Source organism: Capra hircus, chromosome 20 (genome assembly GCF_001704415.2).
Source record: "Capra hircus breed San Clemente chromosome 20, ASM170441v1, whole genome shotgun sequence".
Classification (NCBI taxonomy): domain Eukaryota; kingdom Metazoa; phylum Chordata; class Mammalia; order Artiodactyla; family Bovidae; genus Capra; species Capra hircus.
In genome coordinates, this window is record NC_030827.1 from 36,725,933 (window position 1) to 36,744,955 (window position 19,023).

The 19,023-nt window shown below is 41.6% G+C and overlaps 1 protein-coding gene across 1 annotated transcript in view; it reads right to left on the reverse strand.

Moving 5' to 3' along the window:
- The window catches only part of WDR70 (WD repeat domain 70), a 272,589-nt gene that overhangs the window by 47,473 nt on the left and 206,093 nt on the right, over positions 1–19,023 (reverse strand). Inside the window, exon 11 of the mRNA XM_005694782.3 lies at positions 54–153. Within this exon, the coding sequence (XP_005694839.2) occupies positions 54–153 (100 nt within the window). The remainder of the gene's footprint in view (positions 1–53; positions 154–19,023) is intronic.

The following is a 19,023-nucleotide window of genomic DNA, read 5'->3' on the forward strand; positions in this document are numbered from 1 at the left end:
AATATGATCATTTTACATATAGAAACACATCAAGAAGAAAGCTTTTAACCTACCTCCACGAGAAGCAAGGACAGTACCATCATAGGAAAAAGTCACGCAAGAAGTATCTGTGCCTGGGTCATGAGCTTGTTTATAGTGGAATTTCGGATGAACCTGTTTGAAAAGACAAGTAAAGTGCTAACTTCTCATCTGAATCCCAATCAGAACAGTTTCGTGGCAAGAATATTTTATTTTATCATCCAGAAAATGATACATAACAGCTATAATTTCACCTGGATATAGTTTTTTTTCTTAAATTCTGGAAAAATTCAAAGGGCTTTTAAAACATCCATTTGCTTTAATAAGAGAAAGGAAGGGACAAGGTTAAAGTTCTAGTAGCAGGAGGTATTTTTCAGATTGCCTCAGCAAGCTCTGAGCAACACAAGATTAGCCCCACACTTAGTTCTTCTTCTTATACTTAAAGTTTTAGGGACCATTTCCTATAGTTATCTGAATGAATAAATATAAATAAAAATTACTAATGAATATATTATTAATGCAAAAATATCATCGCCTTCCTAGTATATGTCAGACACTGTGCACATGGCTGTAAGTCTTGAACCATCTTTAGTGCACGCGTAGGATAAGGCTGTTGATAATGATGACAGCTAACCTTATTCAGTGCTTACTATATCCCAGGCACTATATCCTTCACTATCTTTTGCCTATGATGTTCTCAATTACTCTGTAAGATTATCTGCATTTTACAGATTAGAAAACTAAGCACAGAGAATTAAGTACCTTAAGTACCTGTACCTAATGGAAGTTCTTGACTTAAATTCTTACTTATGACCTTACTAATACTGCTAACTCTATTGTTTATATATCACCTCTTTTGCAAAACTGTCATTTCTTGTATCACCAAATGTGTGACTGGGCCTCTGGCAAAAATAACGATGATTAAGCAACTTGAAGCATTTAGTCAGATGTGTAGTTCTATATGAGATCAATGATTGTAATAATGTAACTCTAGATATAGGAAGAGGAAACAGAAATATTTTTCCTGGACTATAAAAGACTAGTAAGACAGGTAGGTGACCAGAGACTTGGCTACTGTTAACAGCTTACCAGTTGGTGCAGTGCTAAGGAATCTGCCTGCCAATGCAGGAGATGCAAGAGACGGGTTCAATCTTGCATGCAAGTGATGAGTTTGATCTTGCATGCAAGTGATGGGTTCGATCACTGGATCAGGAAGATCTCCTGGAGTAGGAAATGACAACCCGCTCCAGTATTCTTGCCTGGGAAATCCTATGGACACAAGAGCCTGGCAAGTTACAGTCCATAGGGTTGCAAAGAGTCGGACATAACTGAAGCGACTGAATATGCACATATAATATACCAATCAGGTGGGATACAGAACATTAAAAGGTACAGAACCCATAATAGTCATATCATATAAACTTCAGCATGAACCCAAGAGCAAGCAGGCAGTTTCATTTTGATTGAGATTTTTATATCAAATCTGCTCTTCAATTATTAACTTCACTTTTTTCAGTCACTAAGTATGTCCAACTCAGAGACCCCATGGACTATAGCATGCCAGGCTTCTCTGTCCTCCACTATCTCCCAGAGTTTGCTCAAGTTCATGTCCATTGATTCAGTGATGCTATCTAAACATCCCAACCTCTGCCACCCTGTTTAGAGAGGAATTTAGGATGAACCTGTTTGCAAAGACAAGCAAAGTGTTAACATCTCATCTGAATCCAGACAAGAACAGTTGTAGCAGGAATATTTTATTTCATCATACAGAAATGATATATAATAGCTATATGTAAAATCTTAATTTACCTGAATATAGTTTTTTTTTATTCTGGAAAAAAATTCAAAAGGCTTTTAAAATACCCATTTACTTCACTTTAACCAATAACAAAAGTTTTATTCCATGAAATAAACTGGATAACCAGAGATCTTAAATTTGCATAAAACATCAATATATGGACAATCTGCAATGAAAAATACACCCACATTTTGAAAACAAAGTCAACGTGATTGAAAAACACTTCTGGCATAATATGGGAAATCTAAAGCTACAACTTCTCCTTTAACACCTTTCATAATCATCACAGGCAAAGTACATCATTCTTTAAGGAAGTTGAGATTGTTAGCTCCTTTATATACGCTTCCTATTCTTAGAAGTGCCTTATGTTAGACTTGGAGAACATCAAGTTTCAAACACTCACAGAGATGGGAAATGCAAGCACAAAAACCTCGTTTTAAAGGCCCTCCCTACAAACTTCCAACTGGTAAAGTCACCCTTTCTGAGCAGCTGGGCACAGAGCCTCCAGCAGTGAGGAACTCACTGCGACACAAGCAACATCAGTGCATTTGTCTGGGGGCTCTAACAGTAACACCTTTCTTAAACTGGATCCAAGGCTCCCCTCCTTCTAACATCTCCTTGTGAGTCCTCGTCCTGCCTTCTTTGGCTATGCTAATCCTAGTTTTTCCTCTCTAACAGAGACTGTCAAATTCTCAAAGAAAAATACAACGTCTTCCTCAAAGTCTTAAAAATATACCATTTTCTGTAATTTCTAAATAATCCAAACACTCTATGGTGGTAACCATAGAGTAAACCATGTAAACCATGAGTTTACATCCAGCAGATTCCAATAACTTTCTATCACTCTAATATGTATCTATCAATGCAAGAGGAAAGACAGCCCTGAAAAGCATCAAAACATGCTTTGCAATTAATAAAAACAGTGGAATAAACTATCTTAAATGAGAGAATTTAAATAAATTGCTAGGCTGAAAACTGGGGAAAATTCAGTAGAAAGAAAACTGGTCCTAGAGCCAAGTCAACCTGACCTAAAATTTCAGCTTACTACATTTTAGTTCGACCGTGGTCAACAGGCTTAATTTTTCTGTTCCACATTAAATAGTTTATTAATCTTGCAAATAACATGCCCTACACATCTTCCTTTCACTCTTACCCTTTTCCTCCAACCCCCAAAGAGACTGAGTTGCATTTAACCTACTATCTCCCTGCCTTGTGTCCACAGCACACATTTATTCAGTCTGTAGTGGGCACCTCCTCTCAGAAAGTTGATACTATCAAAAATCAAACTCTGACAGCAAGATTAGACAAATGCTAGGCTATTTAACAAACTAGGCATACAAACATCTAACTGTCCTCTCAAATCTACCCCTGCTGCTAAGCTGCTAAGTCACTTCAGTCGTGTCCGACTCTGTGAGACCCCATAGACGGCAGCCCACCAGGCTTCCCCATCCCTGGGATTCTCCAGGCAAGAACACTGGACTGGGTTGCCATTTCCTTCTCCAATCAAATCTACCCCTAGGTCTCCCTAAATAGATAGGGGATTCAACAGATTCATTGAGAATCTATTTTTAAGCTTAGTTATTATCAAGCTTAAAATAGCTGGAGTGTGAAGTCAAGTGGGCCTTAGGAAGCATCACCATGAACAAAGCTAGTGGAGGTAACAGAATTCCAGTTGAGCTATTTCAAATCCTAAAAGAGGATGCTGTTAAAGTGCTGCACTCAATATGCTAGCAAATTTGGAAAACTCAGTAGTGGCCACAAGACTGGAAAAGGTCAGTTTTCATTCCAGTCCCAAAGAAAGGCAATGTCAAAGAATGCTCAAACTACTGCACAATTACACTCATCTCACACGTTAGCAAAGTAATGCTCAAAATCCTCCAAGCTAGGATTCAACAGTATATGAACCGAGAACTTCCAGATGTTCAAGCTAGATTTAGAAAAGGCAGAGGAACCAGAGATTAAATTGTCAACATCCATTGGAACATAGAAAAAGCAAGAGAATTCCAGAAGAACATATACTTCTGCTTCATTGACTACACTAAAGCCTTTGACTATGTGGATCACAACAAACTGGAAAATTCTTCAAGAGATGAGAATACCAGACCACCTTACCTGCCTCCTGAGAAATCTGTATGCAGGTCAAGAAACGACAGTTAGAACTGGACATGGAACAATGGACTGGTTCCAAATTGGGAAAGGAGTATGTCAAGGCTGTATATTGTTACCTTGCTTATTTAACTTCTTGATGAAAGTGAAAGAGGAGAGTGAAAAAGTTGGCTTAAGCTCAACGTTCAGAAAACTAAGATCACAGCATCTGGTCCCATCACTTCATGGCAAATAGATGGGGAAACAGTGGAAACTGGCTGACTTTTATTTTTCTGGGCTCCAAAATCACTGAAGATGGTGATTGCAGCAATGAAATTAAAAGACGCTTACTCCTTGGAAGGAAAGTTATGACCAACCTAGATAGCATATTCAAAAGCAGAGACATTACTTTGCCAACAAAGGTCTGTCTAGTCAAGGCTATGGTTTTTCCTGTGGTCATGTATGGATGTGAAAGTTGGACTGTGAAGAAAGCTGAGCGCCGAAGAACTGATGCTTTTGAACTATAGTGTTGGAGAAGACTCTTGAGAGTCCCTTGGACTGCAAGGAGATCCAACCAGTCCATTCTGAAGGAGATCAGTCCTGGGTGTTCTTTGGAAGGACTGATGCTAAAGCTGAAACTCCAATACTTTGGCCACCTCATGCGAAGAGTTGACTCATTGGAAAAGACTCTGATGTTGGGAAGGATTGGGGGCAGGAGGAGAAGGGGACGATAGAGGATGAGATGGCTGGATGGCATCACCGACTCGATGGACGTGAGTCTGAGTGAACTCCGGGAATTGGTGATGGACAGGGAGGCCTGGTGTGCTGCAATTCATGGGGTCACAAAGAGTCAAGACACGACTGAGTGACTGAACTGAACTGAATTGAGAGTACATCATGCAAAATGCTGGGCTGGATGAAGCACAAGCTAGAATCAAGACTGCCAGGAGAAATATCAAGAGCCTCAGATATGCAGATGACACCACCCTTATGGCAGAAAGCAAAAAGGAGCTAAAGAGCCTCTTGATAAAATGAAAGAGGAGAATGAAAAAGCTGGCTTAAAACTCAACATTCAAAAAACTAAGATCATGGAATCTGGTCCCATCACTTCATGGCAAATAAATAGGGAAACAGTGAGAGAATTTATTTTCTTGGGCTCCAAAATAACTGTAGATAGTGACTGCAGCCATAAAATTAAAAAAACGCTTGCTCCTTGGAAGAAAAGCTATGACCAACCTTTACAGCATATAAAAAGCAGAGACTTTACTTTGCCAACAAAGGTCCATCTAGTCAAAGCTCTGGTTTTTCCAGTAGTCATGTATGGATGTGAGAGTTGGACCATAAAGAAAGTTGAGTGCCAAAGAATTGATGCTTTTGAACTGTGGTGTTGGAGGAGGTTCTTGAGAGTGCCCTGGACTGCAAGGAGATCAAACCAGTCAATCCTAAAGGATATCAGTCCTGAATACTCACTGGAAGGATTAATGCTGAAGCTGAAGCTCCAAAACTTTGGCCACCTGATGTGAAGAACTGAGTCATTTGAAAAGACCCTGATGCTGGGAAAGACTGAAGATGGGAGGAGATGGGGGCAACAGAGGATGAGATGGTTGGATGGTATCACGAACGTGATGGACATGAGTTTGAGTAGGATCTGGGAGCAATACACGAACCGTGAAATTCCAGATGTTCAAGCTGGTTTTAGAAAAGGCAGAGGAACCAGAGATCAAATTGCCAACATCCGCTGGATTATCAAAAAAGCAAGAGAGTTCCAGAAAAACATCTATTTCTGCTTTATTGACTATGCCAAAGCCCTTGACTGTGTGGATCACAATAAACTGTAGAAAATTCTGAAAGAGATGGGCATACCAGACCACCTGACCTGCCTTTTGAGAAACCTGTATGCAGGTCAGGAAGCAACAGTTAGAACTGGACATGGAACAACAGACTGGTTCCAAATAGGAAAAGGGGTATGTCAAGGCTGTATATTGTCACCCTGCTTATTTAACTTCTATGCAGAGTACATCATGAGAAATGTTGGGCTGGATGAAGCATAGCTGGAATCTAAAGATTGCCAGGTGAAATATTAATAACCTCAGATATGCAGATGACACAACCCTTATGGCAGAAGTGAAGAACTAAAGAGCCTCTTGATGAAACTGAAAGAGGAAAGTGAAAAAGCTGGCTTAAAACTCAACATTCAGAAAACAGATCATGGCATCCAGTCCCATCACTTCATGGCAGATAGATGGGGAAACAGTGGTAACAGTGACTGACTTTATTTTTCTGGGCTCCAAAATCACTGCAGATGGTGACTGCAGCCATGAAATTAAAAGACGCTTACTCCTTGGAAGGAAAGTTATGACCAACCTAGACAGCATATTAAAAAGCAGAGACGTTGCCAACAAAGGTCCATCTAGTCAAGGCTATGGTTTTTCCAGTAGTCATGTATGGATGAGAGTTGGACTATAAAGAAAGCTGAGCACCGAAGAATTGATGCTTTTGAACTGTAGTGTTGGAGAAGATTCTTGAGAGTCCCTTGGACTGCAAGGAGACCCAACCAGTCCATTCTAATGGAGATCAGTCCTGGGTGTTCATTGGAAGGACTGATGTTGAGGCTGAAACTCCAATACTTTGGCCACCTGATGCAAAGAGCTGACTGATTGGAAAAGACCCTGATGCTGGGAAAGACTGAGGGCAGGAAGAGCAGGAGATGACAGAGGATGAGATGGTTGGATGGCATCACTGACTCGTTGGACATGGGTTCGGGTAGACTCCGGGAGTTGGTGATGGACAGGGAGGCCTGGCATGCTGCGGTTCATGGGGTCGCAAAGAATCAGACCTGACTGAGTGACTGAACTGAACTGAACTGGGAACTGCTGATGGACAGGGAAGCCTGGCGGGCTGCAGTCCATGGGATCGCAAAGAGTCAGACACAACTGAGTGACTGAAGTGAACTGAACTGAAGCAAAGGTACCACATATCTTGTATCATCTGTCAACCTAGCATCTCATTAGTGTTTCTTCCATAAATAACAATGTGATAACCTACCTTCCAGAAGGAGATCTGTAATTAAAAAATCCTGGTAAACTAGAGCTGCACTATTTTAATACAAAATAAAGCAGCTTCTATCTCTAGGGTTCTAGAAAATTTCATGAATTCTTAGATGTTATAAAAATAGTGATTAATAGTAACTAAAATGGGAAAGTCTTTTAGAAATGCCTAGCCTAGTGCCTGCATATGATGGTCAGTCAATTTAACATGTGCTCCTACTTCTTAATTTCTGAGCACCAAAGCCTAGTATATTAATTCCTTGATCAAGGATAAAAAACATCTGCAATAGAGGCAGGGAAGCAAAATGGTTAGTCCCACAGTCTGGTGTCAGACTGCTCAAGTATGAATTCTAGCTCTACCACTTATTAGCTATCTAACAGTCAGGAAAAAGGAGGATCAATAACACTACCGACCTCATAGGGTTATTGTAAAGATAAAATGAGAAAGTTCAGGTCAAGCCCTTAGAAAGGAGACTAACAATCAGTAAGTGCTGCCCAATAATCATGGTATTGTGAACCTGCTGTATTCCAAGCACTGTGCTAGGTGCATTACATAGACTATTTTTATTCCTCATGTAAATCCTTGCCAAGTAGGTACATTTTTCATTTCATAGATAAGGGAATAGATTCAGAGAGGATGAGTAATCATTCAAGGCTTAAGATTAGTAGCAGGATTCATGCCACCTTGGTTGAATCTCAAAATCGTATCTCTTTACCTTGAAATTGCTTGATAAACAAAAACTGTGAAAATACATTGTTATCGCCTTTAAAACAGAGTTTAAAAGCAATAAGCATTCTTTCAGCAGCCTTTCTCAGAGCTCAATTTTATGCTCAGAAACATTTCTTTTGTCCCTCAAATCAAACCAAGAATAAAATCTTTTTTGGGGGCCATGGCTCACACACCACCCACCCCATCCCCCAAGTCCTTGTTTATGTGGAGAGTGAAGGAAAATGGAGAGAAGCCAAAAAAGGTGAAATCTGAGGAACCAGACACTGCCGCTTGGGTTAAAAACTGTAACACAGAGTATCCCCTTCCCCAATCTTACTGAAGCCTGCCTGCCGTTGGAACCTGGCTAGAGAACTTGTCATGAACTGGTGGGCCTGCAAATACAGGAAGGGAAAGTGGCCATGTCCCAAACGTCCAGGGACAGGGATCTCAGACCTTTTCCAAAAGAGCTCTGTATGAAATAAGCCAATCACAAAAAGACAAATACTGCATGAAACTTCTTATATGAGGCTCAGAAAACAAATAGAGACACAGAAAGCATAATGCGAGTTGCCAGGGGGGCTGGGGAAACAGAGGAGTTGGGGAATGTTGTTTAATGGGTAGAGCTTCAGTTTTACAAAATAAAAAGAGTTCTGGAGATGAAAGGTGGTGATGGTCGGACAATATTATGAATGTATTTAATACCACTGAACTGTACATTAAAAATAATTAAGATGGTAAAAAGAAAAAGGAAAGACTAGGAAAGATTGAGGGCAGGAGGTGAAGGGGATGACAGAGGATGAGGTGGCTGGATGACATCACCGACATAATGGACATGAGGTTGAGCAAGCTCCAGGAGTTAGTGATGGACAGGGAGGCCTGGTGTGCTGCAGTCCATGGGGTCGCGAAGAGTCAGACACAACTGAGTGACTGAACTGATAATCAAGCAATTCCAATCACTTCTATATTTTTAATCACACGTTAGGGTTACTTGCTATACCAGTATTAAAAATGTTCCAGGATTCTTTTAAATGCCAAGAGTAAACAGCGGAATACGTATAGACTGGTCCGCGCATGCACATGTGCTTAGTTGCTCAGGTGTGTCTGACTCTCTCAACCCCATGGCCTGTAGCCCGCCAGGCTCCTCTGTCCATGGGATTCTCTAGGCAAGAACACTAGCGTGGGCAGCCATTCCCTTCTCCAGGGGATCTTCCCCACCCAGGAATCGAACTCGGGTCTCCTGCATTGCATGCAGATTCTTTACCCTCTGAGCCACCAGGGAACCCCCAAAATACAGGCCTAGATTGAATATAATTTCCTCCTGTTTCTCTGACTTTGGAGATATATAGTAAGGATTATAAGAATAATGTATACAAAAGTATAGGAACTGTCATATAAAGGTACCTTTCAATTCCCTATTCCCATGAAGTCTTCATTTCAATTAGAGAAAATTAGACAATAAAACCTCCCCAAAAGATTCTGCAATAGTCAAATTAATATACTGTATGAACATGGCATTCCCAGGGGTAGAAGAGACGGGCAGACAACAAAGGTACTGCTTAATATCTACAATCAGAAAGAGGGAGAAATAGAGAACCAGGAGGCTAAAGATGGTAATTTCAAAAAAACAAACAAAAAAAAAATCATGACCTCTTGCTCTGTTCCTACATCTGACCCTATTTTCAGATCAGAAACCAATAGACTATAGAGGCAGCCAGATTCTTAAGAGGACGGACAGTGCTCCTCAGTGGGGAAGCAATTCTCATCCTTCCAAAAATGGAGTCTTGACTATAGGCTGAATAAAGTAGTGGTCCCCACTGTAGCCACCATGCTAACTGGGGCATCAGCACAGCTAGAGCAGAATAACAAAGCCCTGGGTTGGCTTGGGCTCAAGGAGTTCCCATTGGCCTGGCCAAAGTTTTCTAAGAGCTGCACTGCAGTCTGAGATTCTTCTCAGCCAGCCCTCCTTCCTTCCCAGGAGTCAAATCTGCATCACCACCTGATACTCTCCAGCTCTCCACACACTTTTCCCTTACAGGAGATTTGGCAACAAATCTTTTATGCATCTAATGCTTCTCTGAGAACCCTAACTAACAGAGTTCAGTTCAGTTCAGTTCAGTCACTCAGTCGTGTCCGACTCTTTGCGACCCCATGAATCGCAGCACGCCAGGCCTCACTGTCCATCACCATCTCCCGGAGTTCACTCAGACTCACATCCATCGAGTCAGTGATGCCATCCAGCCATCTCATCCTCGGTTGTCCCCTTCTCCTCCTTCCCGCAATCCCTTCCAGCATCAGTCTTTTCCAATGTGTCAACTCTTCGCATAAGGTGGCCAAAGTACTGGAGCTTCAGCTTTAGCATCATTCCTTCCAAAGAAATCCCAGGGTTGATGTCCTTCAGAATGGACTGGTTGGATTTCCTTGCAGTCCAAGGGACTCTCAAGAGTCATCTCCAACACCACAGTTCAAAAGCATCAATTCTTCGGCACTCAGCCTTCTTCACAGTCCAACTCTCACATCCATACATGACCACTGGAAAAACCATAGCCTTGACTAGATAGACCTTAGTCGGCAAAGTAACGTCTCTGCTTTTGAATATGCTATCTAGGTTGGTCATAACTTTCCTTCCAAGGAGTAAGCGTCTTTTAATTTCATGGCTGCAGTCACCATTTGCAGTGATTTTGGAGCCCCAAAAATAAAGTCTGCCACTGTTTCCACTGTTTCCCCATCTATTTCCCATGAAGTGATGGGACCAGATGCCATGATCTTCGTTTTCTGAATGTTGAGCTTTAAGCCAACTTTTTCACTCTCCTCTTTCACTTTCATCAAGAGGCTTTTTAGTTCCTCTTCACTTTCTGCCATAAGGGTGGTGTCATCTGCATATCTGAGGTTATTGATATTTCTCCCGGCAATCTTGATTCCAGCTTGTGTTTCTTCCAGTCCAGGTTTCTCATGATGTACTCTGCATGTAAGTTAAATAAGCAGAGTGACAATATACAGCCTTGACGTACTCCTTTTCCTATTTGGAACCAATCTGCTGTTCCATGTCCAGTTCTAACTGCTGCTTCCTGACCTGCATACAGATTTCTCAAGAGACAGGTTAGGTGGTCTGGGATTCCCATCTCTTTCAGAATTTTCTACAGTTTATGGTGATCCACACAGTCAAAGGCTTTGGCATAGTCAATAAAACAGAAATAGATGTTTTCTAGAACTCTCTTGCTTTTACGATGATCCAGCGGATGTTGGCAATTTGATCTCTGGTTCCTCTGCCTTTTCTAAAACCAGCTTGAACATCTGGAAGTTCATGGTTCACGTATTGCTGAAGCCTGGCTTGGAGAATTTTGAGCATTAATTTACTAGCATGTGAGATGAGTGCAATTGTGCAGTAGTTTGAGCATTCTTTGGCATTGCCTTTGGGATTGGAATGAAAACTGACCTTTTCCAGTCCTGTGGCCACTACTGAGTTTTCCAAATTTGCTGGCATATTGAGTGCAGCACTTTCACAGCATCATCTTTCAGGATTTGAAATAGCTCAACTGGAATGCCATCACCTCCACTAGCTTTGTTCGTAGTGATGCTTTCTAAGGCCCACTTGACTTCACTTTCCAAGATGTCTGGCTCTAGATTAGTGATCACATCATCATGATTATCTGGGTCATGAAGATCTTTTTTGTACAGTTCTTCCATGTATTCTTGCCACCTGTTCTTAATATCTTCTGCTTCTGTTAGGTCCATACCATTTCTGTCCTTTATCGAGCCCATCTTTGCATGAAATGTTCCCTTGGTATCTCTAATTTTCTTGAAGAGATCTCTAGTCTTTCCCATTCTGTTGTTTTCCTCTATTTCTTTGCATTGATCGCTGAAGAAGGCTTTCTTATCTCTTCTTGCTATTCTTTGGAACTCTGCATTCAGATGCTTATATCTTTCCTTTTCTCCTTTGCTTTTCGCCTCTCTTCTCTTCACAGCTATTTGTAAGGCCTCCCCAGACAGCCATTTTGGTTTTTGGCATTTCTTTTCCATGGGGATGGTCTTGATCCCTGTCTCCTGTACAGTATCATGAACCTCATTCCATAGTTCATCAGGCACTCTATCTATCAAATCTAGGCCCTTAAATCTATTTCTCACTTCCACTGTATAATCATAAGGGATTTGATTTAGGTCATACCTGAATGGTCTAGCGGTTTTCCCTACTTTCTTCAATTTAAGTCTGAATTTGGAAATAAGGAGTTCATGATCTGAGCCATAGTCAGCTCCTGGTCTTGTTTTTATTGACTGTATAGAGCTTTTCCATCTTTGGCTGCAAAGAATATAATCAATCTGATTTCAGTGTTGACCATCTGGTGATGTCCATGTGCAGAGTTTTCTCTTGTGTTGTTGGAAGAGGGTGTTTGCTATGACCAGTGTATTTTCTTGGCAAAACTCTGTTAGTCTTTGCCCTGCTTCATTCCGCATTCCAAGGCCAAATTTGCCTGTTACTCCAGGTGTTTCTTGACTTCCTACTTTTGCATTCCAGTCCCCTATAATGAAAAGGACATCTTTTTTGGGTGTTTGTTCTAAAAGGTCTTGTAGGTCTTCATAGAACCGTTCAACTTCAGCTTCTTCAGTGTTACTGGTTGGGGCATAGACTTGGATAACTGTGATATTGAATGGTTTGCCTTAGAGACGAATGGAGATCATTCTGTCGTTTTTGAGACTGCATCCAAGTAAGAGGGCATTAGCAAACAAGACACAGCAGAGAATTGTAAAACTGCTTTTGGAACCCTTGTGAAAAATTACAAGATGCTTTCTGGATGACCACGGACATGTGTCATCCTATTGGACAGCTAGCCAATAGCCGGACACGTGGGTGAGGCCAGTCTAGAATACCCAGCCTTGACGGAGCGGTTAGTTTAGTGAAGATGCAACAGAGAAGCCGAGCCAGTTCAGACCAGAAGATCTGCCCCTGACCCAGAGAACTGTGAGAAATAATTAATGCTTGTTGTTTTAAGCTACTAAGTTCTAGGGTAGTTTCTTATGCAGCAAAAGCTAACTGATACAACACATGAAGGATGTGAACAAGGTGGAGCAGATAGTAAGCATTATATGTGTCTATCATTATTATGAGTCAGGCGACACTATAGGAGCATTAATAAAGTTTTAAGAAGGTTAATCCTTGTTCCCCTACCTTAGCACTCTACCAAATAATGATCATCATAAACTAGTCCTGCTGCTGCTACTGCTGCTAAGTCGCTTCAGTTGTGTCCGACTCTTAGCGACCCCATGGACTGTAGCCCACGAGGCTCCTCCATCCATGGGATTTTCCAGGCAAGAGTACTGTACAAACCAACAATTAAAATTAACTCAACTGTGTCATGTCTGTACTTTATATAATCATTACACTCCCCTTTCGTCTTTTTGCATCTGCCTGCGAGAACAAAAGTTCTCTCTAGTAATGTTTCTTAATCTTTGCTGGCATTGCTTGAGATAATTATTGTCTCTAGATAGTTGTAGAGTGTTTTCATCCAGTTGCAGCCTTTTCTTCTATATATTCTTTGACACTAAGACAATGATTCCAGAAGACAATATTAGATTAAGAGAGGTGAATACTTGGAAATAGCTCATTCATGGAAAACACAGAAGGGAGGGCTGTGTGCTTAAATTGCTTTTCTCTATGTTACCAAATGAATAACATTTCTGATCCTTTCTTTCAAGTAGGTCAGCTTCAGATTATTTCTTTCCCAGGCTCATCATCTGAACTCTAAGAACCCCAATGAGTCTTAGAGCACACCATAATATGTAATGTATCACATATCATGGTGCTTACAAGATGAATATACTCAATAAATATAGCAAATGAAACTCTGAACTTTTGAGCATGTTTCAAGGAAACAACATATTTCATACCAAGTTGACAGTTTCCAAGTTCCTAACTTTTTTTAAAACAGATAACCATATTCCAGCCAAGACGTTGTCCCCTTTCCTCATTCCTTTCCTCTCTCTACCTCTCTTCCTTTATTATTTAAAAAAATAAAGACAAAGACAATGATATCTGACAAAGGTTTCTGGAAAGTCCATTTATCATCTCTCATAAAATAGTATAACAATAAAATTTTTAGGATCCATATTTACAACGTCAACCACATTTACTGAGGACCCATTATACACACAACATAGAGATAACAAATGAAGAGACAGTGTAGAATTTTCTTAAAATGATTCACAAGTTGGGAAAGGAGAAGAAACACTTAAGACCTCTTATTCTTTCATAAACATTTCCTGCATCAAACATAAGCCAGGTTTAAAGGGCATCAAAACGACTAAGAACTGACTTCTGCCATAATAAGGACACTCACGGGAGGGGTGAGGGGAGGGGAGACACCAAGAGAAGGGAGGGAGGGAGGAAGTGAGAGGGAGCATGTATGACCAGAGCTGAACTTTTCAGCAGGATTCTCCACTCTCAGTCCAGGTTCACTGCTGCAACCACTGTGATTTCAGAAAACAGTTACAGCCTTAGCATTTATTCTTCAACTGTATTTGGCAAAGAGAGAGCCCAGCCTTCATTCGGCACTGGACAATGTTGCAATTTCGTGTAGTTTGGTCATCTCGGACCAGGTGAATGCAGTGTGCCACTACCTAGGGCTCTGTCTGATGACCAGCTGGAAGCTGCAGCTGCAGAAGGCTCAGCCACGAGCTCTGTGAGTCACAGGCAGAACATGATGCCACTGCTCTGGAATCTTCTGGCTCCCCATGTGCTTGCAACTTGAAATTCAAGGTGTTTACTTTAGTCTATAAAACAAACCCCTTATGGCTCGGGCACAAGTTACCTTCACATTAATCTCCCTTCTTATAAACCCGAGCTGAGATCAGCTGGTATCCCAGTTAGGCACTCGAGATTTATGCTTCAGAAATCTGGATGCAAATAAACGTTAGAGCCCTACAAAAAACTCCTGCTTTTAGAATTGCAAGAAAGCATGAAATGAAACTTTGGACTTTGAGACTCCGTTTCTAACCTCTGAGACATCATATAGACTCAATTAAAGATGGGGCTGTTATCTTATTAGAGCTTTTAAATATCTGGTATATTTTACTATTATAATTTTAAGCAATGTATGACTTTACTGGGGGAAAAAAATGAGGTAATACAGAATCTCATATGATATTTTGTAGCTCTCTAAATGAGGATACACCTATGTCACCAAAAGGAAAGAGTTAAGAAGAAAGTCCTTCTAAAGAGAAGTCTCAAAGCAGGGTTTCCCAAAAGATGTTGTGTGTAACATCATCAGATCTAGGCGTCGGGGATGGGATGGGGGTCATTCTATAGCCAAGTAAGCCTGGGAAACCAGAGTTTATTTGCGTACTGTGGCCTTGTCTTGAAGATTCACAATGCACATTAGTAGATTAAAAGCCAGGGTCTTTTAAGTAGTAGTCCTAGAATAAATTAACTTCTCTAACATTTCCAAAGCTTATTTCACTATGGGACGATTTTTTTTTCCTCCTTCTTTTCAGAAAGTACTTACTAACATGAACAGAATTAACATTCTCTAGATCTTAATTGGGGAAATGTATATTTAGAGCAAGGGTTAGTAAACTTTTTCTGGAAAAGGCCAGACAGTAAATATTTTAGGCTTTTGGGACTGTAAAGTCTCTGTTGCAACTATTCACTTCTGCTGTGACAGTATGAAAGCAGCCACAGACAGGAAACAAATGGATGAGGCTGTGGTCCAACAAAACTTTATTTATAAAAAGAGGTGGCAGGCTGGATTCGGCCTGTAGTTTGCTGACCTTGGATCTACAGAGAATAAAAATCTTTGGGAGAGGCACTCTATTTGTAAAAATCATTGTTATATAAACTAAAAAGGCTTCCTTGTGATTCAACAATAATTTGAACTTGTTACACTAATGGTGATGGCAATAGTAATAATAATGACAGGTACATTTACTGAACATACTGTTACTGGATGCAACATGAAATTTTCTAATTTCATTCTTAAAACAAGCCTCCTGTAATTATCATCTCATTTAACAACCAAGAAAACTGAGGCTTAGTGAGGTAACTTACCCAAAGAATATGACTAATAAATAGAGCAAAAACTGGAACCCTGATTCTAACTCTAGAAACTGTACTCCTTACTAAACCACCATTTTTTTTAACTTATTTATATATCTATATTTACATCTGCAGCTGTGTTTTAAACTAGGCTGGTTTGGGGTTTGTACAGATTATTACTATAATAGCTTTAAATGAACTGCATCTCCTTGTGCTCCCAGGAAAGGCAATGCAAGGAGAGAGATGGATAACATAAAGTAACTTTTTTCTTCTTCAAACCTCACTTTTTTTTTTTTTTTACACTATTAGGAATTTCTGGGAAAAAAATGCTATTACAAATTCCATCTAAGGCAGAAGCTACCAGCCTTTCATCCATACAGGGGCAGCGAAAATCACATACCAGTCATTTTTCAGCTCCTCCAGCCCTGGTCAGGGGCACATGATAATACAGCTAATACAGTAAATGCTAAATTTATAGCATTTACTCTGAGCTAGACACTGTCCTAGGTGCATGGTATTAACCTCTTAAAATCCTCCAAGAGCCTTATGAAATAAGCACTATTATACCTTTGTTTTTCAGGGAGCGCATGGTGGCGCAGAAAGGTAAGGTCATGTGGTCAGTCAGTGGCAGAGCCAGGATTTGAACCCAAGCAGCCTGGCTCCGGGGCCTGCACCTTTAACCACCATTGTACTCATACATCCTCATGGCTCTTCTGACTTCAGGCTCCCTCAGCTCGGACCCCCTTTTGCAACTAAGGTGGAACTGGACTCTGTGTAGCACCCTTGCTCTTTCCTTGCTAAGCCAGTCTTCCCCTTGATCACAAAGGGAATTTGAAGGTGAAAGGCGGGAAAGTGCAGCAAGACAGTGAAGGAGGACTAGTGGGTGAGCAAACACAACAGTTTTTTGGAAACAGATAAAGCCACTGTCCATGACCAGACCCAATTCCAGGTCACTAGCTCAACTCAGCCCATAAGCATACGCTGATAAGCCTTTACCCAAGAAGATCACACTCAGAGTCCCTGAAGTAATTTAAAGCTTGGTAAATAACACAGGACACAGCTAGCAATGAGGAGACCCTACTGACTGCTGTGGATCTCCTGAGCTGCCCTTGTGCGATGCTGCTACCTTCTCGCATCCATCTTTACTCCTAAGCTCGGAGTAACAGGAGTTCGGATCTTAGACTGGCAATAGCACATAGAAAACACAAATGTGGACACAAGTGCAGCTTTCAATTCAGCTCTTTAATTGAAGAGGAACTTGAAAGCCACTATGCCAACACCGGAAGCACGGTGCCGTGGAATGACCTGCCTAGACAGGAGGGAAAGCCCGGCGGTCCCCCCTTTGAAGTCCAGCTGCCTGAGATTCACTGGCAGCCGACCTTCAAAGAGAGCCGATGCTTCCTTCCCTCAGCCTGGCCGCCAAGCTTCCCGGGCAGCTGGGCAGATTTAGCCACTCTTTGCCCAGCTGTCTGTGAACTCTGGCAGCCAGTTCAAGTGAGGGATAGAGAGGTGGTGCGGGAGGGAGGGGGAGGAAGAGTGAGTGGTGGGGAGGGGGGAGGGTGGCGGGCCCAGTGGCGCCAGGGCAAAGAGGATGCTGGGTCCCCTTGGAGCCAACTTTATCAACGTCAGTCAAAAGACCAAGCTTCCAAGGGGAGCCCAGTCCAGCACCACTACAAAGCAACTATTGGGTGAGCACAGAAATTTCAAATACTTCATCCTGTAAAAGCTGAGTGAATCTCATATGCACCCTCCTACAGATGCCCCAGTTGGTGCAGAAAGCAGTCCACGCTTGACATAGGGGCACAGGGGACAAAGCTCAGGTCGAGAATCAAAAATGCATGATCCTTTACTAATTTTGATTTTCCAGCAGTAGGAGTTTATGCTTCTTGGGGACTTTCGGGGTTGTTTGCCCAGTTTGTTGTGGCAACCCTTCTGTTCCCCTGGCAGCCAATAGCTGAAACCACTTCTCTGTTTCTGGGCCTGTGTGGCAGATGCTTGGAGAAGACTGACACACAGAACATAAACATCCCCAGTGTGTTGGTACATTTATCCTCTGGAACCATATGCTTGAAACAGAGGGTAGTGTGTGCTGTCAGCTGCAGGTGCAAAAGGGATACAGAACAGTTCTACTGGTGACAACGAATTTTCAGAAGTCTATCTAAGAACCAGATCTTATGTTTGGTAAAGTGGGAGGCTACGAAAGTGACAGACATACAGAAAAATGGAAACCAAAGAACCGAAGGGTCATGAGCAGAGGAGTCAATTATCAGATCTGCATTTCAGATGGAGCCCTCTGGCACCTACCTGGAGAGGAAGAGAGGAAGACTGGAAGCCAGAGTAAAAATGATGATCGATTTCATGAAGCCTTTCCTCTAGCTTTGTACAATTTGGTTAGGAAAGAAATGCAAGGATGAGCTTGTACTGAGCACCATGACAATATGAGGGAAAGACCTAAGTATTCACATAGACTGTTGTATTAAGTCACTAGCTACAAACACATCCTCCTCCCTACTCTTTAGATGTCTTTAAAACTGTATGACAGAGCAGCCCCGCATTAAGTGCAATGATATCAAAGAAACACAATCCAGGACTACCCTGGTGGTACACTGGATAAGAATCTGCCTGCCAGTGCAAGAGACACAGGTTTGATCCCCGGCCCGGGAAGATCCCACATGCTGTGGAGCAACTAAGCCCGTGGGCCACAACTATCGAGCCTGTGCTTGAGAGTCCAGGACCTGCAGCTACTGAAGCCTAAATATCTTGGAGCCAATGCTCTGCAAGATGAGAAGCCACCACAATGAGAAAACCCAAGCGCCACCACTAGAGAGTAGCCCCTGCTTGCACAACTAGAGAAAAGCCTGCACCGCAATGAAGATCCAGAACAGCCAAAAATAATCAATAAAAATTACAAAAAAGAAATACAATCCAAAACTTATTATCTGACTTTGAAAGTAATAACACTAAGCCTATAGAAGAAGCACCAATTAATATTTGCTGAAATCAGTCCAACCCTTTTCACTTATTCTACAGATATTTATGGAATCCTTGCCATGTGCAAGGCACTATGCTAGGTGCTGCAGGTAACAGATTAGTATTAATAAAATCGCTCCTTTCTCTCCAGGAGATCTGTCCAGAAAGGGAGGCAAACATAAAGACAAATATTTATACTGCGCTGTGCAATACAAAATCATAGTATCCCCTAGTTATATAGTAAACCCACAAAATAATGGTTAACTCTCCCATGGTAGTATACTGGTGATAGGCTGGAGGTGGAGGAAAGAGAAATCGGGGAAAGTATGGTAGGAGGCCTGACTGTGCTCAAGGTTAAGGAGGAGATCACTAG